Source organism: Perna viridis, chromosome 6 (genome assembly GCF_037379345.1).
Source record: "Perna viridis isolate PV_CMFRI_1.1 ecotype Kerala chromosome 6, ASM3737934v1, whole genome shotgun sequence".
NCBI lineage: Eukaryota > Metazoa > Mollusca > Bivalvia > Mytilida > Mytilidae > Perna > Perna viridis.
The window spans coordinates 12,367,576-12,393,815 of NC_142450.1; the positions used below are offsets into that span (position 1 = coordinate 12,367,576).

The 26,240-nt window shown below is 33.2% G+C and overlaps 2 protein-coding genes across 2 annotated transcripts; both read left to right on the forward strand.

Moving 5' to 3' along the window:
* The first annotated feature begins 732 nt into the window (after positions 1-732).
* On the forward strand, positions 733-10,561 carry LOC148613683 (uncharacterized). The gene is made up of 7 exons (XM_088587189.1): positions 733-892; positions 3,194-3,306; positions 3,679-3,699; positions 4,437-4,691; positions 5,553-5,789; positions 6,660-6,704; positions 9,097-10,561. The coding sequence occupies exons 1-7, from the start codon at positions 798-800 to the stop codon at positions 9,585-9,587; spliced, it is 1,257 nt and encodes a 418-aa protein (XP_088443315.1). The 5' UTR covers positions 733-797; the 3' UTR covers positions 9,588-10,561.
* A 1,837-nt stretch (positions 10,562-12,398) lies between these two features.
* Positions 12,399-26,156, forward strand: LOC148613684 (uncharacterized). Its single transcript, XM_088587188.1, has 7 exons — positions 12,399-12,697; positions 17,314-17,441; positions 18,403-18,429; positions 20,911-21,159; positions 22,038-22,274; positions 24,046-24,087; positions 24,731-26,156. Exons 1-7 carry the CDS (start codon positions 12,621-12,623, stop codon positions 25,330-25,332), a joined length of 1,362 nt encoding a protein of 453 aa, XP_088443314.1. The 5' UTR covers positions 12,399-12,620; the 3' UTR covers positions 25,333-26,156.
* The last annotated feature ends 84 nt before the right edge of the window (positions 26,157-26,240 follow it).

Sequence of the window (26,240 nt, forward strand, 5' to 3'; positions counted from 1 at the left end):
GGCCAAGGAAAAAAGGGGGTCGACAAACCCCGCTGAAATGGCGAATCTAAAACACTTTTGATTGATTCAGATTTTTAAAAAAAAATACAGATTACCATTGATATCCTTCTTTAATTGCTATTTTTTCGTATCTTATTGTAATTTTAATTTAATTTTAATTTTTAATTATTTTTAATTATAATTTTAAAAAATTAAAAATTTAATTGTTAATTATTAGTAATTTAAACTTTTTGAGAGAAATATCAAAAGAACTAGGATTCAAATGGTAATCACAAAGAGCATAATCTAAGGCTGGCGACTGGAAACAAATTAAAGACAAAAGAGGAGGTTATGCAATTAAAGTGTTTTAGGTAACCAATTCATTATATACAACATTCATTTGAATAAGTTTTTGCACCTTTGAGTATATTGTTTATGCGAAGTCTTTATAAATATCAGAAGAAGGTGCACTAAAAATCAACAAAATTCACACTTTTTCATTATTCAGGAACAGTCACATACCACAAAACTAGTCTTTGTTTCCCATACTTTTGTTGAACATTGAAGCTAAAATTTATATATGAATTTGGCCCTTTACAAGATTTGAATATTGGAAAAGCATTTTTTTTATTATATTAATTTTTGTTAGTCGAAATTATAACTTATTTTTTTGTTGCTAGGACATTAAACCAGTTATAAATACTGGATACGCACCAACGATAATTTGTGTACAATAATTTAAATACACCAGGTGCATAATCTATTTATAGATATTGAATGACAGTCGTAAAGTTGTATACAGGGTGAGATAAACGGGCATGGCCGATGGCTTGAGGAAAGATTGCTTGTTTACTTACAATTTTGTGTTTTTCATTCTAGCCTGTTCAATTTCTGCGGGTGATTCGAGGTCACGGTAAGCTGACTTAAATGTTTTATGAAATAGTACCTTTATGTAACACCTCTTCGTGGGTCACCAGTACACAACTTGTGGATCATTGTTTTGTTTCGCTTTGAAAATTGGCATTTTAAAAAGAAGTTGGCCTTTCTTGATTAGATTTTGTTAGTTTTGTGCTTTAGATTATCTATTTAATCAATAATTTCCAACTTAATGACAGAAGCACTGCTATGATCCATAATTAAGACATATTCAGGGCGTAAGGGGAATGTTTTATAAATCTATTTTTTAAGAAGACTATTTTTAGTGTAATGGCATCTTCAATACCTTGGTTAATCTTAACCGGAATCAAAATGATTTTGCATAAGAGATTCGTATGCATGTTTGTTTAAAATATTTTCAAATATTTTTTTTTGATATATTTAACATGTAATATGTTGACATGTACACATAACAATAATATATTAGTTTAACTGTACATGTAAATGTCAATAACTAATTACACTTGTTTATATACCCGGAAGTTATACATATATATAAACACTATTTGTGATCAATCAGGTCAACTGATATAATGATTCAAGCATAGGTGTAATTAACCCAATAAAAGCACGCACATACGTGGTCATCTACGGTATATTTACAAAAAAATATACAAAGTGATGATGCTTTTAACAACAAAGAATTTGCTTTATTTCTTGTTCCAATTTTCTTGATATGATTTTGTAAGATTTAATTTAAGCCTTCTAATTGGTTGTTAAAGGTGTTCGTATAAACTTTTTTTAACATTGACTAATGCAAAATCTATGATTGAAATAGTCCAACGATAAATAACGTTTTAAGTACTTCTCCGACTAGGAATCGGACAAAATGTATATAAGGTGTGGCACACGAAGGAAAAAAACGCAGAGGTTTTATTGCATTTACAATATGATAATACCTGATAACCACCAAAAATAACCATCAAAGTGTTTGTAAAATTTGCCTTTTTATATTGATAGGTCAAATTTTGTTGAAATGCACTACGGAAAAATGGCGGGAAAATTGTCCACACTCTATCCCTATATAAGCAGTCAAAAATGTCCACGTCACAGATGCTTCAGGATAAACTTGAATATTTTTTGTATTGTTTTCTAGGTGTATTGATTATATTTTAGGCAAAAATAACTAAATCGGTGAAAATGATGTGCCACACATTGCCTGATTCTTACACAGAAAAGTACTGAAATATTGTACGTGTCTAGTCCATTGGATACAATATAACGAGCAAAGGGTTTACTTTGAATTTGTCATTCACCCATTCTTGGCTATCAGGACTTGTTCATTGCATACAAGGAAACGGCAGGTCAAAGCCGTCCGACCCCCTCTATACTAGCATAACTTTGACAAAAAAAAATGAATTAAAAAGATCTCTAAATTGCCATTATACTAAAAATAGTAAGGCAATATTTTCAATTAATCTTACTTGTAAGAATAATTTCAATGACTGATTTAAAATGCACGAACTTAATGTAAAAATATGACAAAATATATACATATATTTACATTATATAATCTATTTTTTGAAAACAGTTGTTTGTCGAATTAAGTAGTTGTCTTTGTAAGAATCATGCAAAATATGAAAAATATGATACACCTCAAAAAAGGCTACATATTTTTATTTTTGTAATTAAGTTGTTTTTTTTTTGGAGGGGTCTATACTATGAAATGTGTAATTATTAATTCAAATCTGCCTGCTCATAGGAGATAATCAACATTTAAAATCCAATAGATTCTATTACATTTGTGTGTCATTTACATAGCTATCTCCCTTAATTTTGAAATCTACGGTGCATTCTATATAATGTTTATCTCCTAAGAACATGGGTTATATGAAAAACTGAATGTTAATTTCTGTTTACTATGGCAATTCAAACAAAATATCAAAAATAAAAATATGTAGGCTTTTTACCCATGAATCACATTTTGCATGATTCTTAGCTGGAGTGATACTTAATATATCATTAATAATGGTGACTGCTCACAAATGATTTCTTATTCTACTAAATGTCCAATGGTTTCTTATTTTTCACTGTTATATGTGCAGTTATGTTTTCCTACTGAAGTCAATAATTTTGTTAATATTGGACCATTGAAAAGATTTTTACTAAGCAAAAATCGTTGAAAAATAGGTATAAATCTTTTTTAATTTTGAAAATGCATTCAACAATTAATAATTAATATTAACCAGTGCAAAATTGTTCAACTACACACTTGACCACAACAATGATGTGTTGTCGTTATTCCAAGCAAATAAAAATCATGTTATTTTTCTGTTAGAATAACTTGTGTAGACCAGTGTGCCTCTATCAAGCAGACGACTCAAGGTAAAGAATGTGTGGCTGACTGTTGTAAAGGATGGTCACGAAGCAGTACTGGAAACTGTACAATAAGTATGTTTATGTGCATACTTGATTTCCTCTGTTAGCATATAACTATAAAAAAGGACGCGTTTGAACCTCAGTGCTCAGATTACTAGTTCACATTTTGAAATAAAAAAAAATATTTTACTTGTTAGTACCGGTATAAATCATGAAATTGTTTAAATTGCTTCATCTTCGTTGTTTGGCGTCATAGTCATAAATAGTTCTACGCACCCGATGCATTTGTTCAAGTAAATTTTCATAACTTAAATGGAGAAAATTTAAATATACCATTTTTATTTTGTGTCCAACTAAGAAAGTCGTTACAAATTCATATCATTTAAGCTATAAATTTACAATTTTATGATGCACTTGATGATTATTTTCCCACAATTATTTCAGGACAATCACAAGATTATCAACGTAAGTAAACATTACAAATTCGGATTCAAGTTTTGATTATAAAATTCATGAAATATGGGACCGAATCAAACTAACTTTAACCGCCCACGAGCAATCTTTTCCAATACTTAATATGACGTTTCACAATATTACGATGCAACCTTTTTCTTATAAGAATAATACTAGATCATTGAATCCTGCATAAGTGGACCAGTAAGTTTTCTTTGCAACTTTCACGTTTCTAAATTCGGGTAATATAGAATACCGAACGTATCATGTTTTGATATTGCTAATAAGGGTGACAATAATATTATCGCACAATAATCCGATTCATAAACAAGTCAATTCCAGAATAAAGCTGGTACCGCAATGGTCCTGACTTGTGACATGCATTTCAAACGTAGTTGTGTGTTTAATTCCATTGCGGCTTGAATATACCAGTGGTGATTAAACAGCATCTGCATGCTATTGTGATAATCTGTAAATGTGCAGTCACTTCATCAGAAAGGACAATTAACAAAAAAATAAACAAGAAAAAAAAACAAAACAAACAAAAAAAATCTTTACTCAATACTTTAGAAGAAACTGAGTATTTGTCAGCCAAGGACTAAAAATGAAATAAGACCTTTGAAGACGCACTTCCTCATACCCCTGATTGAGGAGTCTGAAATAAAGAGTAATACCGCATTGCTTTATATATGTTAGATATTGTTCGAATTGTTTCCATACATATGTAACGTGTTGGAACATTCTTTTAGCCCCAACAATTATTGGATGTCCAAGACCTGGCGAACACATAAAGGTAGAAATAGGACCATATAACAATACTGGGTTCCTCAATAGGTGGACATTTAGAGCCTACGACTGGGAAGGCAATGCGCTACACGTTGGACTGTCTAAATATAATTTTTCGCATTGTAAATGTGCTTTCCCTTACGAAAACGTGACGGCAACCACAGAAAAAGACAAATTTGGGAACCAGGCTGTCTGCAACTTCTCCGTCGTTACAGCTGGTAAGATATTAACATTACATAGATATTTTTATTTTTATAAAATGTATTATGTCGTCACGATTCTGGCAAAAAAATTTACAGGGCGTGAATGTACATCATGCAAATGTACGTTAATGTATCGTTTTGTTTGGCAGTAAAGATTCCTTCTTTAAATAGACGCAGTTTGTCTTTTCAAACCCATTTGCTGTATTTATCGATTTAATATTACCAAAAGAATGATTAAATTTGTGTCCATTTTAAACTTCAAAGAACTCACTCTATCCCGTTTTTAATGGAAATTGGTTTATTTCTCAAAACTAAATTAAAACATAAAATATATATTTAAATGTTAACACCGGTTTTCGGGCCCTCCTTAATTTAAAGTGAAACTAAAATTATTCAAATGTTAACACTGGTTTTTGGGTCATCCTTAATTTACAGTGAAATTAGTATATATACAAATGTTTACACCGGTTTTCGATCCATTTTAAAGTGTAACTTGTATATATTCAAATGTTAACACCGGTTTTCGATCCATCCCTAATTAAAAAGTGAAACTAGTATTATACAAATGTTATCATCGGTTTTCGATCCATCCTTAATTTACAATGAAACTAGTATAAACCAAACTCCAATCACTTTTCAAAACCAGACACTATTAACAGTCCTTTTATATCAATTAAAAGATATTTGAAAAATATATTTAGAAATCGGAAAATCTGACCTATTTTTTATTCCAAAAGATTCGGTTTAGAGAGAATTCACTGTAATACTAGAGACTGGTGATTTCAACCTGATTTTCAATAAGGTTTTGACATTAATAGTGGTGAAAACAAATTGAATCCATTTGCTAATAAATCCAAGACTTCTTTGAATTTGAAGATTCATACAAACCGAGGATCAAAAACTGCCCAGAAATACAACATAAGTATGACGATGATCTGATTACCTGGGATTCACCTACGGTAACAGATAATGTCGGAGTGCAGTTTCTGCTAACTCCAGACAGACTAAACAATACGAGGTTCATAGCTGGACAGCATCACCTTTTCTACAATGCCACAGACTACTCAGGGAATACGGCATCATGCGCATTCACTATAACCATCACCAGTATAGGTAAATCAAGTAATTGTCAAACGATGCTGTCTTTTTTCAGTTACAGGTCCTCTGAAATTTCATGCAAGGGGAAATAACTCATACGACATAAAGGCGGGACAAAAAATGTAATATTTTACCGTTTGGAACTTAAGTTAAGTTGTTATGATGTGTTACTGATATTTCTGGCATTTATTTTTTGTTTTTGTTTTTGTTTTGTGTTTTGTGTTTGTTTTTTTTGGGGGGGTTGCTATTTTGTGTTTGCATTTTTTTGCTTTTTTTTTGTTTCGGTTTTTTGGGGGTTTTTTTTGGTTTGTTTTTGTTTTTGTTGAAGAAACAAGTTTATTGTTCTTTTACCTGCATAGGGCACCTAACTATTATGTTTTCTTTGTATTTAAATGTAAAATAAAAATAATTGAAAAAGAGACTATTAACATCGAGTACAAATCTTTAACATTTCTGATAGAATATTGACGAGCATAATTAAGAATTTCTAACTTTTTTTGTTATGATAAGACAAGTCTCGACAAGCATTTTACAATACAATTGTTTTTCACTGATAATTTAATACAACGACATTTAATCATATATTGTTCGTATATATATAGTAGAACAAATTTACAACAAAAGTCACTGTTTATAATACAAAAACAATACCAGTAAGTTGCTATTTGATACTGGCCTGCAAATAACCTAAGATATGTTTGCCATGGATAAAGTTATTGGTTATTTTTTTAAGGACAGAAATATAAGTGCAAATGTACCAAAAATGAACGATGAACTACAATTTATCATTCATTACGTCAAAAGTAGTCTATCACCATTTAGTAACTAATTCTGTCTAGATTAAACATTGGGAATAAGATACATTTCAGTTTCCTCCCATTTCAGTTTTCATAGACGAATATCACAACCAAGAAAACACTGGATATTTAGGTAACTCTTACAGTATTTTATGACAAAATGTGAAAATAACAAGGCCATGCACCATTGTACATAAATAACGGCCATATCAGGCCTATAAAGGTTATGTATATAACGAATATGGATATGGCGAATATGTCAAAGAGACAATAACCCCAATCATATGAAAAGTCATCTCAAGGTTATTCATGGGTTTCAATGAACCCACACAAGACAGGGCAGGCTGCAGCTGGCCCAAAAACAACATTATACACAGGTACAGTGAAATAGTTGCTCCTATATACTCCAGCAACATAAAAATAAACTGAAAGTGAAAACGAAACAATACATACAGAGTCCAGAAATTCTTGACTTAGGACAAGGGCAAAAAAATGCGGCGGGATCATAGTACTTTGGCGTGATCATAAATATATGTAGATCAATCCCAAATCTCTTCATGCGGGGTTGAGAACCACAATACACCACACAATAAGGACACAACACGTGTCATGCCGAAAACTGCCGAAATACAGTGTGTTAATTTCTATGTAAAACCTCTATGAGCGAATAAATGTTAATACCAAACATGTGCAATGCTATCTTTAACAGTTTAACAACAATATCATGACTATATTCCGTATGAATGAACCTATTCAACGGTTTAGTCAACTTATTGGGTTGGTACTGAGCTTTCCGTGCTTTGTGAATGATATTATCATGAAATATAGGGTTTAAGATACCCGCACGTATTAATCGTTCGCATGTAAATCTGTATTCGCGCTTTGTGAATGATATTATCATAAAATATAGGGTTTAAGATACCCGCACGTATTAATCGTTTGCGTGTACATCTGAATTTGTGAATGAGTTCCTTGTGTTGGTTGAAAAAAAAATTGTGATATCGGAAACCTTGATGTAGTAATTTCTCGTTTGTATTAAGATTTCTTTCGCTGAAATCCGACACGTTGTTACAATATGTTTACATCAAAAGCAAATATACAAATTAACCCTGAATCGGTCATTGCTTTAAGCCAACATAAAAAAGATATAGTATAATACGGTTCCTAAAACTAAGAGTAAAATTAAGGGAACCAAGATTTTAGCGGAAATCAAAAGAATATAATCCAGGGACAAATAACAGATATGGAAAAGAGACAAACACAACAAAGTACATATAGTAACTAAAATAATAGGTAAGAAATAACAAAAGTAAATGAGCAACTCGAACTTAACTAAAAACTGGGAGCATGGATCAGGTGCACCAGTAGGATAAGCGTCCTCTGCTTTTCTAGAAACATCCGAAATATTCATATCGGGGTAGACGAAAGAGGAATGGAAAACTACGTTGACACGTTGAACAAATCAGTTTTCATGGTGCAGGTGGCTAAACTGGGCGTATATTTCACCATGCTAGGTTGTTAACAATTAGGCTCCTGGAACAGGCTTAGTTGTTAGAAGATTAAAGTTGTCACATCACAAGTTGTATGGCCACCATCGTGAATTTGTGAATCGACACACATGTTGTATCCGTGGCTGCACAATGAGAAACGATTTGTTAACGGCGTCACAGTTTTTCCCGTTCGTCTACCCCGGATGTTAGTTTTATGAGCAACTTGATGGGTGTTTCTAGAAAAGCAGAAGATACTTACTATACCCGTGTACCTCGTCCATGTTCCTAGCTTTTATTGGAGACCGTGTACCTAAATGGACTTTATTTCTTTGTGTGTGTTATTATTGTTCTTTGATGTTCTTTGATGTATGTCTATTTTCTTATCGTTGTCCCTGGATTATGTTTTTGTTTGCCGTTCGATTGCAAGTTATATTGTTTTCCTACATCACATCAACAAAGTATATAACCAGCTATAGAGTATGGGCAAATTTACTGAAACATTCTGGTCATATAAATGCTTCAGAAATTACTCCAGTCTATGAAAAATCTTTACTATATTTTCAGTTGCAAACTCCCAAGGATAAAATAAAATTGTTACTGAGTTCCTTCCGAATTATTACCTTTTTGTTTTGTTCTGTCTGGATTACTTGTTTCTAGTACAACAAACTCAAGTGGTTCTGTAGTGTCTTTAAAAACCTTTCTCATGCTGTAAAATTCAACCAAATATTCTACGGTACATGTTTAGCTTTAGTGTTTTCAAAGTCTACAAATATTTAAAATTTTGTAGCGTTTAGTTACAAAAATGAGATGAAAACAAGTGTCCGTTTATTTTAAAAGAGTATACTCATTGAATAAGTAATTCTTTTGTGTGGTACTGAGTTTAAGTTTTTTCACAGGTTTGTGAAAAATGTAAAATAATATGGTGACTTGTTTATTTTATAATCAAGCCGTTCCAAATGTAAGGACGAGTCCTATAAATCGAATATTACAGCATTATATATAAGCAATGTTTTATTATTTTCTTTTCTCTTGTAGTGTCAACAATATCGGGAGCGATTATAATAGTTTTGATAGTACTGGCAATTGCCGTGTTTGGAATTTTTCGAAGATATCGAAGATTAAGTCGACGACAACTACAACAACTACAAGAAGAAGATAGAAGACGACAATGTCAATCAGTCAACCCGACAAGTTATGCAACCGATGCATTTCCAGTCCACAATTCAATTTACGAAACTTATTTTGATTCGCACGGTGCCGCCCCGCCGCCCTATGACGTCATTACACGTGACAAACCTCCGGCTTATAGTCCACCCCTTGAACCACCACCTTATTCAGAGAGAGATATACACCTGTCAGTAATAGGTGGTCGCCCATTTTTTAATTCACAAACTTTTGATAATCAAGTACTGTCACAAAATACAAACTCAACATTGGAACCATCTTCATCATCAGTTATATCATGTAATCCTACACAATTCAATTCACTACAATCAAATTTATCTCGAACTGAAACATCAGTATAATCAGAACTGCGTTCAGAATTATTGTGATTTTTTTTTCGATAAATACGGAAAATTCGCAAGTTACAATTTTTTAGCATTTTTGATACGGAATGTGCATCAACATCGCAAAAAAAATAATTTGTGCCATTTTTTGCTCAAAAAAGGAAAAAATATAGTTAATTCGCGCAATTATTAGCTCATGGAAGGCCATGTGAGTTATTGCCATCACCTGGCGTCCGTCGTCGGCGTTAACATTTTTTCAAAACTATTCTCCTCTGACACCACTTGGCCAATTAGAACCAAACTTAGTATGAATGTTTCTTGGGATATTGTGCATAGAACTGATGTGGAGATTTTTTATCCGTTGAAAAACATGGCCGCCGTTACTAAAAATAGAACATATGTGTCAGACAGTAGGTTTTTGCATATATCTCCAAAACCGTTTGGTTTAGCCAATTTCTGACATGGGATGATAAAAGTGTTCAGCATGATGAGATCTATCTGTGGTCAAATTTTCATTTTGATATCTTAAGCCACGTCGGAGTTATTGCCCTTTTTCGACATTGTGTTGCTATTTTGAATGTTATTTCAAAAATCTTCTCCTCTGACAACACCTGACCAATTGGAACCAAACTTGGAATGAATGTTCCCTGGGGTATCGTGCACAGAACTGTTGTGGGGATTTTTTATCTGTCGAAAAGAATGGCTGCTGTTGGAACGTTTGTATTCGGCATTTTATATCAACCTCATGTAAGCATCAAAGTAACTTGGACTGATTTCATTCTGTTTCAAATGTAAGCTTGATAGGCTTTGGTGAAATTGAATATGATACAAACATATAACTCATTTCAAGAGTTATGCCCCTTACCCTAGGTCTACCTCCTTAAACCGGAATAAATTGCACACATGTGTACTGATTGTTTTATACATATCTTTTATACTTATCATATCATATGCTTAGTATTATTTTTTAATAAAAAATGTTTTTTTATAAATGTATTTTGCATTTATGTTTGTAAGGCAGATGCACACGATAGCCTTTTTAACGACTCTGAGTCAAGGTACGTTTATTATTATTGCTTCGTCAATTTCTTAACCCTTATCTGGTAATTTTGAAAAGGAATTGTAGTGTACGTGCTTAAAATTCATTATTATATATTCAAAATCAAAGTCCTGAGTGAAAAAAGTTAATTAAAGGACGAAAGACATACAACAAAACACTACACTTAACTTATTTGTTTAGTTGCACCGATAATGCTACAATATTAAAAGCCTTTACTTTACGAAACTTTACTTACGGCGGAACTTTAGACTTTGATATATTCACAGATATTCAGTTAAAATCAGGGTTGATTTAAACAGAGTTAGAATCACTCCACATATTTCGATTATCTTTGTACATTTTTTACTCTCGACAAAATGTGAGTTCTATATTTCAACGGATTAGACTTACGTATTATATGCAGACAGTTTCTTTTCTCAAACAACAAAACCGCTACCTACCTGCGTAAACCTTACATCGATTTCGGAATCGAACTCAAACGCGAGCTGTAATAGGTATTCAGTCCGGGAAACCAGACATAGAAAAATAGGCATTTCCGGACCGCAATTCGATATAATTTAATTTCTCTTGCAGTTGCGGAATCCTCCCCCTTTTTGTTGGAAACATTTTTGTTAATTTCGCGCATAAAATGTGGCCAAAAAAGATCAAATATTAATCTGAAACTTCTTTGGACACCCCCCCCCCTCCTTCCTGACTTTACATAAAATCAAATTCTCTGTTTTTTAAGGTATGTTTGTTGAGATAAGTAATAAAATAGTAATGGATGACTTATCAAGTGAATAAGGTGTAATGTAAAATTCAATTTAATGTCTTTACTTGACACTTTATTTGTTGTAAATCAGTATTACATTATTTCAGAACATTCTATCTTCTTTTACATGTTTTAAGACGCAATAAAAACTTGCAATAAATCATTTTTGTTAAGTCACTTTAGAATTAACTACCTAAGTCCTATACACAATTTTTCGATACACATATCTGTTCCTGGTTGTTTTCTCATATTTTCTTGCATGTTTTTTTAAAAATATATATGAATGCTGATTTAACCGAACACTGTAAGAAATGTAAGAATAAGGAATACTTCATTTGTGTGGTGACATGCTAAGAGGCGGAACCAGTTTATTAAAGAGGTTGAGTCCGTCCTCGAAGACGGAAAGAGATTCAGGCTCCCATTTGAATCTTTTTTTTTTCTCAAAATTTACAAAATTTTCCGACAAAACGGGATTCCAACCCCCGGAAGAGTAATCAAGGGAACTAAGATTCTGGCGGAAATAAAAAATAAAAGTGATCCAGAGACAAATACCAGACATGTAAAAAACAGATACACACAACAAGGAACATAAAATAACCAAATAAGACATACAAAGTAACAAAACTAAATGAGCGACTCGGAATTCTATAAAAACTGGGAGCATGTACCAGGAGCAATGGTAGGGTAAGCGTCCTCTGCTTTTCTAGAAACACCGGCAGTGTTGCTCATGAAAAGTCAAGGGCGGAGCCCTAGTAGGTGGTCCAGGGGGATGGCGTTTTAGAGCATCATTTATGCCTCTCCTGGATGTATTTTATCTAAAAAAAAATGGCAAAGTTAAGTGCAGACAAAAGCTTTTTTGCCTAACGGCAGCTACGCGCCTGATTGCGAAAAATGCGTTTTAAAAATTTATAGATCGTGGTACATTTAAAATACCACATTTAAAGGTTGGAAATTCCCGTTTGAAACATACCCTGATTTAAATACCTGTGTTACCTGTAAAATGAGTTTTGGTCGATTTAAATACTAATAGTACAAAATGCATTATGTGCATTGAATTTTCAATGGTTACTTCGATCGTGCTGTAAACGATCGATTTTTTGAATTCGGATGATTACAAATTTTAACTTTGGGTTTACCTGTTTAGTGTTCTTATCGTAACTGTGACCGTCTGTGTATATGATTTATTTGCACTGCAGTTAAACTTGAGAGATAAAATGCATGTTTTGGCGAAACTTCCGTGATGTTCAATATGGCGAAGGCTATTTTCGTTTTCGTTTTCGTCCTTTTACAAATAAGTGATTCGGCTGCACTTACAAGGTAAGCAGTTTTGTTTTCAAATAATGAGCTAAAGGTGTTGATTCAGATAGTATGGCCGTATAAATTTCTACTTACAAATAGAGATTTGTGATAAATGTATTCGCGTAAAATGACCATGGCCAAAAACTCGAAAACAATACAATTCAAGAGAATTGTTAGAAATGGTGGACTCCTCAAATGTAAATAAATATTTAAATATTAAAATAATGATAACAGTAAATTATGATGGGTTTTTGTAAGCGAATGTTTGAATAATAACTTCCTGAGAAGGTAATTTGGCTTCAGATTACAAGCCTAACTAGTAAATCAACAGGTTAAAGGTTGTTTGTTTGTTTGTTTGTTTGTTTGTTTGTTTTATGTTGAAAGTTACAAAATTTTAAGGATTTTATTATTAGTTTAAACGTTAACCCTTTAATCTAATGGGTACATTTGATTAGATAGGGTTTCAATTTCTTGTACAGAGGGTATATTAGGAATTTAAAAGCCAGATTCAATATCAAAACTCCGCCTCGTTATGCAAATTAGCACAGTGCAAAGGGAATGTTTCACATCATTTATAGCAGAGCTTATATTAAGCTTAATGAGTCAGGAAGCGAATACAGGTCTGTGAAGGAGATTGGTAGTGTTTGCCAATGAAAAAAAAGGACAATTTCCACAATAACAGGCAGTGATCTGAAACAGTAGTACATGTAATTACCCCTCTACTCATTGGACCTTAAATCATTTTGCTCGGTCATAATTGAAAACCAATAACTATCATACTCCATATCTTAAATATTCATAAATAAAGTTTCGTACGCCATTTTCAGATAATGTGAAGACTAAAATCAACCATAAAGGTGTAAAATTACACTTTGCAACCATGTGTCATTATATTATACATGTCATTTTTCATATGTGCATGCGATACAAACTGTATAAAAACTTGAATCAATATACATTGATCGGTTTAGAATATGGAACACTTACAATATTGTCGAATGAACATATGGCAATATAGGTCTTTTAGGCTAAAAACCACTAATTCCACTTCCCATAGGCTTCTATGCTAATTTCACAATATTCAATGGCTTCTCTGGACTTTACCTTAACTTTAACCTGCAGAGGACTATATATCAGCATGATTCTACATATGTCAGCTCACAATCCTCAAAATGGCATGTGGGGTTAGCAGACTTGCAGTGCAGTACTGGTCACCGGAAGTGAAGTGTCTGTAAATAGCATGGGGAATCCCAGTGTTTTCACAAGATAGGGGTATATTTAGAAATCATTATGGAGATTAGGCTTCACATCACAAGAAGCAAAATGCACCTATAAAATGTACAGAAATGTTTTTCCTTTCAGAAACTGTTTAAATTTTTTAAATGAGATGAGAACTTTTTTCACAGCACTATGAGGAACAGGGGTAATTTCTGCGTAGGACTATTTTTGCGTACGTTCCAAACGCTCATTGGTTGAATTGGTGGTCTGTAACCTTTATTTTGTTTCGAGGGAGTTATACGATGAATTATATACAGGACTGCACTTGGCGGTACTGATAATATGAATTAGTTACCAGACTGTTGGACTATTGAAATCCGATTTTAATATATTCGGATTTTTACTTCACTCGTAATGAAAGACATAAAAGCCGTATTTCCCGAATAAAACACAAATTGAATGAACTAGGCCAGGAATTTAATTTTATTCCTACTGATAAAGCTGCAAATAATATTGTTGTTATTTGACGTAAATTGTAGACTGAAATTCTACAAAAAGAAATTACGATTTCTTCTACATAACAACTGACTATATTTTCAGAAAGTGATATTTTGAATAAACACAAACTTGTCGCTACTTCTTTGCAAGCTGATATTAGTAGCATGAATGTTCGTACTATATACATGCTTCCCAATTAATATAGATTTATTTAATCTTCAAGTCATTGATCAACAATCAGACCCTCTATAATACTTTCTAGTGCATTCGATACAATAAAAATCTAATTTAAAAATTTTGTAACAAAGCTCATGAACACAGTGTAAATATTTTTTTAGTGTTAAAAACTCGCTTGAAGTGCTTGATACATTACAAGCCTTAGTATGATCTATCGAATCTGATCAAAGTTTTGATTTTTCTACCCAATTCACTACGCTTCCACATAATCTTATAGGATAAAAAATAACTTATCTTATCAAATTGTCCTTTGACATATCTGGATGTGAATATATTAATTTTGTAAGAATTATTTTGGATCAGTTGTTTAGTAACGAGAAACATAAAAACTACGTTACTTAATACGTATAATTTAAATGTCAGAGGTAACACGCTTTTTGATTGGATAAAAAATTCTGTCCATCATCTCGTAGACCAAGTTTTGTAACTTGAATATGACGTCATCAACATATTTTAATGATTTAGTCGTTGATTTTTTTATACTAAAATTAAATTATGAGGAATGACTGTCATATTCAAGTGTTCATACTAAAACACTTAAATTTTCGGCAGAAGGGATGATTTTTCATTCCCTCTTGTCAACTATCCGACGTTCCCTTGTTCCCATCATATGTTATTTACATATCACATTTTGTTTGATTTGCTAGTAATTGTAATAATGTTTCGGACTTCAACGAACGCAACCTTCATATGACCGAAAAATTACTACATTAAGATATCACAAGCTCGTAAATCGGTCGAATGATTGTCTTTATTTCCTCCATTGGATGAAAATTGACATTTATTTTAACCGATACAAGGAACTCATTAAAGCTGCATTAGCTGTCCAATCCGTGTTTTTTTTTCTGTTGAAATATACCTTAACTTTGAATTATTTCTATAACTTGTACTTTTCCTGTATCATTTCATTTGATAAACACACATAAAATGCATTAAATACATGAAATAGGTGTCTATATATTTATTGTCTTGCAAGACAAAAAATCGACCGAGATAACTTCGTATGCATGTGACTTCTGGTGACCTTAATCCGTGCATGTGCTGTAAGGGTCGCTTCTTTAGTAACAAATCCGATCGCAACGCGAAAGTGGTTATTCAACGGCAAGGAAGACCGACGGACTCAAGCCTTATAAGAAAAAAGTTCGAAAATAACGCAAGGATCCTTTTGAAATTTACGTATTGTGATATAATGTAGCTCAAATATGGTCATTATTCATTTGAAAACTAATCAAGAAATAGATAAAATGAAATGAAAACAAAACACGTGCTTACCTGTGTATCCGTTCTTGTTATTTTTTCACCAACGTTGAAGTATTTTTAACCCACGTGTATGTCCTGTCGACAATCTTCGTGAGTAATGGCGAAAAATAATTAGATCAGAGCTATCGATCTTCTCTGATTAAAAAAAACGTTATTTTCACAATATTCTGTAGGTATTATCGACATTGATTGCTTCAATTGCAATACTACAAACTTATTTCATTGAATCAGCAAAATTCAGTAGAATCAAAACTGAACAAATTTGACAGCTAATGCAGCTTTAAAATATACTGATGTACCTGTACGATTAATACGTGCGAGTATCTTCCATCTTATATTTTACGGTTAAATTCTTCACAAAACACAGAAAGCTCAATACTCACCCGATAAGTTGACGTCACCATTATTAGTCTCATTTGTAAGGGATATAGTTATGATACCATTGTCAAAAATCGTTTGAGATAGCATTTTTTGGTATAAACATCAATTCGCTCATAGGGTCTTTACATAGAAACTAACACACTGTATTAAAAAGCAGTTCTTAGCATGACACGGGATATGTCCTCATTGTACGATTTATGGCGTACCGTGGTTCTCAACCTGGCATAGGAAGAGTGGGTACTGATATTACATACGATGAAGACCTATTTTTGTAGGCTTAATGGGGTCTACAGCTGGTTTATCAAGTTAATTGCTAGTAGTCCTTTGGTTTTGCATTTGTGTAATGTATAATCACTTTAAGCAAGCGACTAAGACTTTTTGAACTGAATTTTAAAGGTGTTTTTAAAAGAGGGAGGGTTGTGATCACGCCAAAGTACTTTCACCCCGCCGGTTTTTTTTTTTTTTGCGCCTGTCCCGTATCAGGAATTGCCTCTATTCATATAGTTCGTTTTCACTTTCAGTTTACTTTTATGTTGCTGGAATAGATTGGGGCAAGTTTCTCTGTATCTGTGTATAATGTTATGGGGACAGCTGCAGCCTGTCCTGTGGTATGCGGGTTTCCTCGTCGTTCATTGATGACACTTGGGTGGCCTTAAACTGACATTTTTCATCCAAGTTGGGTTGTTGTCTCTTTGGCATATTCACCAATATGCTCTGAAAATGATTTCTGTGTAAAAATGTGCACATTATACACACCAAAAATAGTTTTATTTGTAAACTTATTAAGAACCGTCATAACTCTATTCTCACAGGGGGTTGGATTGTTATATCATTGTTGCTTTGAATGAGTAATCAAGGGAACCAAGATTCTAGCGTAAATCAAAAGAATGTAATCCAGTTACAAAGATAAAACATGGAAAAGAGACACACACAACATAGAACATAAAGTAACTAAAATGATGCATACAATATAACAAAAGTAAATGAGCAACTCGGACTCCACTAAAAACTGCATTGAAGTTTTACTCATTTTTTTACAGGAGACTTTCATGGAGTTGTCATGATGAAAATAAATGTGTAAAATATTTCGGGTCTACCCCCATGTGCATGTGCTGTGATGGATATTACATGACTTGGGATATGTCATGTGTAAAGAGTCACCTGTTCGGTAAATATTTTGGATAAATCTTACTGCTCATGGCTGGTTTATAAGATACACATGTACTTGGCAGTTCATTATTTTATAATTGTAACAAACTTTTGAAAGTACGCTTTTTCATTTGAAAATAATATTTTTAATATGTATGCTTCAAAGTGCATTTAGTCCATTCATTCATGAACTATTTTCTTTTCACAAGCTATAACGAAAAATAAACCATTTTGCAAGGCGAGGTATAAGTAAAACATACCTCGTTTATAATATTTGAAACAAATATCAGTAAAATGCTTAAAAAATTCGTTTATATCACGGTGTTAAAACACCGGGGTCCATCTAAGTGGATTTGTTAATGCAAAGACCAGTAAAATTAAGACTTGATAGCAGTATTCACATTACTGTGAAAAATCTAGATGGTACCGCCCACAAAATTAATGGCGCTAATAATAACAAAAGTGCAAAACGTATTGATGATCGATTCTACACTTTTAGCATCCATTAATATGGCCAGCGCCTGAGTTTTATTCATAATGAAATTCCATAACTAATTCCAAGAACGCTTGAAGATATAACTTGTGCGCGGAACTAGTTCCACACATTTATGAAATCTAGGCGTTTTCTGCACTCCTGATCATATTCACTCTTTCCAATAATTCTTTGATTCTCTTTTGTCATTAAACAATATCAGTATTTTCTTAAAGTTTCTATGAACTAACTGTGTTTAGTTAGACTGCAATATTATTAATGCTTTCGCGAAAATATAAACCTGATTGGTAACTATGGAAACTGCGTTACATGTTTTCCATATTAAAAAAACACATGAAAATATTAAATTTGGAAACTTAGATTTGTTAAATTATACAGAAATTTAATAGTAAAAATCTGTCTCTTTTACCGGGACACAATTACCGCTGAACCAAAACAAAAAACTGATGGTTGATATTATGATATTTTTATGTTTATATTATGACAGGGTTTTCAGCAGCCCTAGAGTATACAGGTGAGCAAATATATTTCATTTCCCTTTAATGTAATGCAGTAAAGTAAACAAGGAAAAGCAACGCAATAGACATTTGACGTCGTTAAATATAGCGTATACGACATAACAGAAGGAAATTTCAAAGATCTATAGACGTTAACAAAATATGAAAACAAAAAAAGACGATCTACATACTAATATAAATTACAGAGTAGAATAAATATAAAAAAAAAATACTTTTAGAAACTGGTAAATATAACCAAAGAATAACACTGCCCTTCCTACACCAAGCAAAACAAAATATTGCATTAAAAATTTACATATAGTTTCTTTTAGTTCAGGAGAAAAAGTTGTTACAGTAACAAACGTGCAAACGGCTCGTTTCAAAATACCGAGCCCCGTGCAGGTCCGGGTGTTAAAAGAATAGGCCTGCAACAGCGCTAAGCTTGTCGTAAAAGGCGACTAAATAGTGGTCAGAAACCTAGCCGGGGGCTAGGCGCTCTGCCCACAGAGCAACTGGGATGTGTGCCCCAGGTGGTGGAATGGGGTACCCCTGGCGTGTTACATGCTGGGGTTGTCAGGCTATAATACGGAAAACCTGACCGCAAACCATAGTGGTGCACCGTGTTGGGGAAGATGCCACATTCCTCGCACGTTAAAGAACCCTGCTGTGGTATTCGATAGGAGTAGGAACCTTTGCGCTCTGCCACAGGAGGCTAAATTGCCCGACCTTACCCATCCCCCTTTTTCCAGTGGCAATCAAAATTTGTCGACCCTATTATCCTTGTGACCCATTCTTTTTTTTCATTTCATGTTCATTTTATCATCCATTTCATGTTCATTGTCTGAATATAGCTAAAATATTGCTGCTCGGACGTTAAACCCCAACAAACAAACAAAATACCGAAAACCTATGTTGAAGTGGTATGGCTGGCTTTCTTCACTTTGTTATAAGAGTAGCTTCATGTCTTATAGAAGTCTTAACCAAGTTTGTGTTTAAAAAATATTACCCCCCTTTCCCCTCTTTACTGAAATATGAACACATATGTACTACGTTATTTAAGAAATATTTCTAGTTTTTGAACAGAGGTGTAATCTCGCCTGACCTGTTATTTCGTATAACACCGTGTATGGATACATGAATACCGGGGATACAAAATCGAGGCGGTACGGAAGCAGAAAAGTCGACTTTTAGGTATTGTTTAAAAAAAACGATACTGTGTTGTTTGAACAAGCGATTGTTTCAAGGAATTTATGCTTACCAAGTGTATGTTACATTGTGTTTCTGGTGGTGAAAGCGTTTCATGAAAGGTCGAACACATCGATAATTCAAAGTGGAGGTCAGTGCAAACATTACATAATGTTTAATTCTCATTCATTTCCCGGTGAATTGCTTCAATAATATTTTTTTAACTTTCATTGAGCCCACTTGAACGATCTTATACTAAAACAAAACAAAATTGAAATTTTAAAGCCGTCACTGACGCATTGACCCCTTATTGTGAATTATTGATATGTTCGACCTTTTATAAAACGCTTTCACCACCAGAAACACTGTAACATACGCTTGATTATCGTAGAGTTCCGTGAAATAATTGCTTGTTCAAATAACTATATCATTTTTTTAAACCAAGACCTAAAAGTCGATTTTTCTATGTCCGTGCTGCCTCGATTTTGTATCCCCGGTAGCCATGTATCCGTATCGGAATTTGACCGATTCGATTATTAAATTATAGTCTTACTGGTTGAAATTTTTATCACTAACTTATTTTCCTCGCTCCTCGCTTCGCGCCAAAACTCTTGACAGAGTAATCGTTCTTTATTTTTAGTAATATCTAACCAATTCTTTAGCAACCAACTGGTGGATAGAACTACTTTGAGTCGCGTATGACTACAATTCCGGCATTTTTTTCAAAAATATATTCTCCTTTCTGCATCGAACGTTATTTTTAGTGTAGTGGAAATGGCCGAGTAGTTCCGATTGTACGGTTCCCTGGTCAATATCATAAGCGACCCTTATATTTGGGAGAAACTTGTGGAACGAAAATACTCACCCAGGCTGCCAAGTTAGTAATATCATTTTACTTTTTCCCGACTTCGCAAGATTATTGTATTTTCTGGAGGGAGGGCTGGCTGCAGCGCCTATAATGTATATTTCGAACGTCAGACACTGTTCGAAGCTTGATTTTTACAGGGATTATTTGAATGGCAGATTGTTGAACGGTTGGCGTTAATGACATTACAGTACCAAGACAGGTTGTACAAAATAAGTTGCTTTGTTCACAGCGAACCAACTTAGATAATTTATAAGTAAGATGAAGTGATTTTAACACTCACGTGATTGTTCTCTTTTTCACTAATGTGGTTTTGTATTGGAATTCATTCTGTTATCTTTTTTGCCCTTGATTCTTACTTATTTCCAACCTTTTGACACAAAAAAAACAAAACAAAACAAAACAAATGATATTTAAAAAAGGTCTTACTTTTCTGTATTTGCAACAGGGCCTAGATTTACCAATTGCCCCACAAACCCACTCCAAGTTAATGTTCATCGATATAACAATAAAGCTGTTTTGACACACACACTGAAGGCAGAAGATTGGGAAGGAAGACCGTTGTCAGTTACGTATTCACAAACACTTTTCGAGCACTGTGGCTGTAGTTACTCACCACTGACGTACGTGACGGCAAAATCAGCACACGATCGCCATGGCAATTCGGAAACATGTAATTTTACAGTGATTGTAAAAGGTAACTATCTATAGAACTATTATTTACCCACGCTATACGGCAGGTATAAAGTGATCATAGGGTCCGCCCGTACGTTCTCTTACTTTTTGTCACACTTTCTTCTGTAGCTACTTGATATTATTATAACATTACAATATTATCAAACTATGGTATTCAATGATCAAGCTGAAGTGACATCGAATTCCTGCATGTTTGAAGTCATTTTTGCAGAAAATATATTCAGTACATCTAGAAAACAAGCAAAAAGCTATTTAAGTTTATCCTGAAGCATCTGTGACGTTGATATTTTTTGACTGCTTATATAAGGAAAGAGTGCGGGAACATGTTTCCGTCATTTTTCCGTAGTGTCTTTCAACTAAAATCGGCCTATCAGTATCTTAAAAAGGCAAATTTTACTTTGATGGTTATTTCTGGTGGTTATCAAGTATAATTAATTGGTTATTGCAATAAAATCTCTGCGGTTTTTTCCTTCATGTGCCACACCTTATATACATTTTGACCGATTCTTAGACGGAGAAGAACTTAAAGATTTAATCTTAAAAAAATATTTGATGAATGATAGAATTACAAGTATGCATTACAAAACAAAACAGAAAAACAAAGTGCTTATATGACAAAACCGTTTGTTGTTAACTTCAAGTTCATGGCTATCAATAATTCGTTTTTAAGGGTTTCTTGATTTCGATCACCATTTTTAACATTAATATTAAAATAATACTTAATAATTAAGTCTGAAAATTTATTTGTAGTTTGAATGGTCTCCCTTTTATGTAATTAATTTTTACAGTTGTCAGGCAAGCGGGTTATTTAATTGGCACGTAATATGTAAACATTAACAAATTAAATATTTAACGTTTGTGCCTTGTTTTGATTGGTAGATAAGTATCCACCAGTCATCATGGGTTGCCCACATGATATATATACCAGCGACAAAAATCCAGTACAATGGAATATGCCGAGAGTAACGGACAATGTTGGAGTTAAAAGTTTACAGGAACCAGAAAAGAAAAATAATTCCAAATTTGATGCAGGATATTATACACTTACTTTCAATGCGACAGATTTTGATGAAAATTCGGCCACTTGTAGCTTTAGGGTATTTGTGTACAATTCTAGTGAGTATCATCACTCTAAAATGATTACACTGTCACCAAAGAGTTACAGCGGAATTTCATTTTCAGTCCGACAGTTGTTCATTTTTTGCATGTAACAAAAGATGCCATCTGAAAAACAAAAAATATTTAAAAAGCAAATTAAAATCTTCTCAAATTGTAATTATCAAATGCCATGTATTTATACCGATATTTATTATATCGCATTCGCAGCTAACGATATAATTCCAGCCAACCGGGATCAGACATAAATAGGAAATAGGTCAGGGAAGTGAATTCAAAGTGAAAAAAGCTTTTTAATGTATCTAAAATTAAAATATGCAGTTCATAAAAAATATTTTTTTAAAAGAATATTTACAGTATCTTTGATCGGTGCACTTATTTATTTTTTTTAAATTGACATCCGTCTACCTATTCTGTCTCGCCCCTTTCAGCTGAAATAATATCTGGATATAAGTTCATGGTCAAATAACTGACATGGTGGGTATTAGTGTAAAGTTAGAAATACTTGCAGATATCATGAGAATATTAGATTTTTTTTCAACGAGAGGGAGTTATTAAAAAAATATTAAATATTCTGTTTATCGCTGTTTCGCCTGAGTGTAAGGTATTTATTTTCAGTTTTCTTAACCTTAATATGTAAGTTTTATAAACGCTATAAAGTTACCTTTTCCGGACTATTTTTCGGCGGAGTACTACATGACTCTATGTTGTGCAGCTATACGATAATTTTCATTCTCAATGACTGGCGTGAGATTGGAAATTATCGTATATCAAGATCCAAGGGATTTTTAACCAAATGGCAATAATAAGTTCATAGTCTGCAAGAAATATCGTCTTAGTCAGAAGTTAATCTATGAGTATCAGATCCAAATGTTTTTTTTTTTTTTTTTTTTGATTACTTCATAAATACAATAATTTTTCGATTTAGATGTTTCTATCCATTTGATTATAATGTTGCTGGTGAGGATTACTTCTTAAAATACGTGTACACCAGTTCGACATTAGCCTGATTAGCAATGTTAATAATCTATGTTTTTGTATTTATCATCGTAGGAAAATTGTTTCTCGAGCGGATTCGTTCATATTCAGAAATAGTTCTCATGAGAATTAGTACATAGTATGCAACAAGTCTTGTTGGCAATAGTTCAAAGATTTAAGTAGCTATGCGGTTATCAGTTCTGTCTCATATAAAACTGATGTGTTTCCGTTTATGCTCTAAAATTAACTTGGAGGATCATGACCATAACCTAAACACAGAAAGTTCATGGACAAAGACGAGTGCAGGAAATTTACATAAAAAATTATGAACTTCCTATGTTGCACGTGATTCACGGTCTACAAAAACTCACCGAATATTTTTTTTTGTCGTAGGATGCTATTATTTCAATAGGCTTTTCTGTGTTCAAACATATACTTTTGAGAAAACCTTAAATTCATCTCACGCTAAAATCAAGAAGGATAACTCTTAAAAAGGCAATTACACCTAAATGAAAAATTAAGTGGTTGTGTGGTCTGTAATTAATTCTTAATAAAAAAATTTAAAAAAATAAAAGTGCTTTTGGTAGGTTTTTGAAAAGCATGAATCATCTCCTGTCTGGTTTGGTTTTTGTTTTTGCTTTGTTTTGTTTTGTTTTTTGTGTAAAAACTGATACTTAAAGAGAATAAAAAGCAACACAATAAAAATATTAAAGGTTTGTTGTAACCCAAACTGAAAAATACAAACATTTTAATGATTTTAAAATAATCAGTGGCTTGTTAATGCCTTTTGTAGGGACATATTCAAAAAGAAACACAGACACTCCTGTCATAATAAGTAAGTTTTATCAATAAAATATCCATATTTATTTAAATTAAGTCGATCCATTCTTGTATACAGCGTGTTATTTTGCCGGTTGTAAAATTTTGCAATAGTCTGCCAAAAAAAAATTAAAATTGCCGTTTCTAATTTTGGCGTATTCTATGTTGCGCAATAAGTAACTAGGCGCAGAGTGAATATTTCACGGAATTTATTTTGGCGTTATCAGACAGACCGCTAAAATGCACTATACGTTGAATCTTTCATCATATGCGTGATTCGCTTTGAAAAAGGAATGAGTTGCTCCTCTGTACACGTGAAAGTTAGCGCGACATCATTTTAAGGCAGATCTTACATTGTTGCCTACAGATTTTTCTTATATTTCTTAGAAATACTGCTTGTTGAACATTCTTCAGAACTAATAAAGACATGAGTCAGCGAACTGGATTAAGAGATAAACGTGCCTTTATGTTGGCGATTTTCTACACAGTTTCATGTAGATTATAAGGGGTATTTTCCCTATTTCGCGAACAAGTAAAACGCCACGTAAATAAATTTAAAACATTCAACGACAAAAAAAAAAAAAAAAAAACAAACCAATACAGGTATTCCTAAATTAAATCATTTTAACATCACCTGTTTGACCATGTTGATTTTGTAGGTGGGACAGTAATTGCGGCGTTGATGGTACTTTTAGTAGTGATGTCATTTGCCATGGTCCGTATTTTTAAGAAAAGGCGTCAGTTACGTAATAGACATCCAGTAGCATATTATGGTGCGCGGCTTGCACGGGGCGGAAATGACGATATCCCTGTATTCGTCTTAAACAGTGAGCCGCCATCTTACAGTGAACTTTTTGCGGACAAACCACCTGATTATACTGATGTTTCTTATCTCCCGTCCTATGAACATTATCTAAGACTTGCAGCTCAGAGTTCACGTGGAATGACTCATAACGGTAACAGGGGTCATGATAATCTATCGTATGTAAGTGGCAATGAGGGTCTGGAGGATGAACATTCAACAACAGTAGACGGTAATGAAGGCCAAGGTCATAAAAATTTTGCCTTCGTGGAAAACGAGAACCAAGAAATACAATATAATAAACAATCGACAAACATTTCAGAAAACCAAACCGTTGCTTCAAATATGTCGACCAATTCTGAAAATGACCCAATTGCAAATGAAGACATTGTCAATGTCAACATACATGAACGATCCGACGTTTCTGCCGGACAAACACAAACAGATTCTCAAGTTTGATACGCATTTAACAATTTGATAAAGGAGAGACTGAACAAAAAACACAAGCACATTGAAACTATATTAAACAGAACACACGCTCCCATTTTAAGCATTTCAAAAATGTACAAAAACGCATACAGTATGTTGATTTTCTATTTCATTTTTACGTATATGTGATTCAAAGGTGATCATAACTTAATAGACTACTAAAATCGAAAGATTTTTATGAACTGCCTCAAATGTGTGATATATGAGCTATCTTGTTTTTTTTTTCTTCGTCATTTGTTTCGTCCTTCCAGAATTTAAATATCGAAGCTATTTCATACTTGGTAAGTAATTTCATGAGAATGAGTTATACGATTTAAGATGATTTAGGTGTTGTCAGATTTCAAATACCGCTTTATCAGGACTTGCAAATTATCAATACATGAATTTAATAATGAACATACTTCTTCGTCTCAAAAATCTGTATCCCTAGAAGGGAATGCTTTCATGAGCAACTCGGCGGGTGTTTCTAGAAAAGCACAGGACGCTTACCCTACCGGTGCACCTGGTCCATGCTCCCAGTTTTTAGTGGAGTCCGAGTTGCTCATTTACTTTTTTTACTTTGTATGTATGATTTCAGTTACTTTATGTTCTTTGTTGTGTATGTCTGTTTTCCATGTCTGGTCTTTGTCCCTGGATTACATTCTTTTGATTACCCTATAACCTTGGTTCCCTTGATTACCCTTTCAAATGTGGTTAGCAACTACTTTATTGAAAGCTATAAGTAGCCTGGCATCGCGAGCAACTAATCTATTTAAATGTTATTTGCTGTATTATGAATAAAGTGGTTTCGTTTATTTTATTTACAAAATGCCCGTGAATTGCTGAGCAACATGAAGAGTTTCATAAAAAAAAAGCAAAAAACAAAAAAAAACATGTTA

What these genes read in the sequence shown, in the direction of transcription:
- LOC148613683 (XM_088587189.1), top strand. Translation starts at nt 798, where the DNA reads ATGGCCGATGGCTTGAGGAAAGATTGCTTGTTTACTTACAATTTTGTG. An exon ending in ACAATCACAAGATTATCAAC is followed by an intron (nt 3,700 to 4,436) that starts GTAAGTAAACAT and finishes ACATTCTTTTAG; the next exon opens with CCCCAACAATTATTGGATGT. An exon ending in AGAAAACACTGGATATTTAG is followed by an intron (nt 6,705 to 9,096) that starts GTAACTCTTACA and finishes TTTCTCTTGTAG; the next exon opens with TGTCAACAATATCGGGAGCG.
- LOC148613684 (XM_088587188.1), top strand. Translation starts at nt 12,621, where the DNA reads ATGTTCAATATGGCGAAGGCTATTTTCGTTTTCGTTTTCGTCCTTTTA. An exon ending in GATTCGGCTGCACTTACAAG is followed by an intron (nt 12,698 to 17,313) that starts GTAAGCAGTTTT and finishes ATTTTTTTACAG; the next exon opens with GAGACTTTCATGGAGTTGTC. An exon ending in TGTAAAGAGTCACCTGTTCG is followed by an intron (nt 17,442 to 18,402) that starts GTAAATATTTTG and finishes ATATTATGACAG; the next exon opens with GGTTTTCAGCAGCCCTAGAG.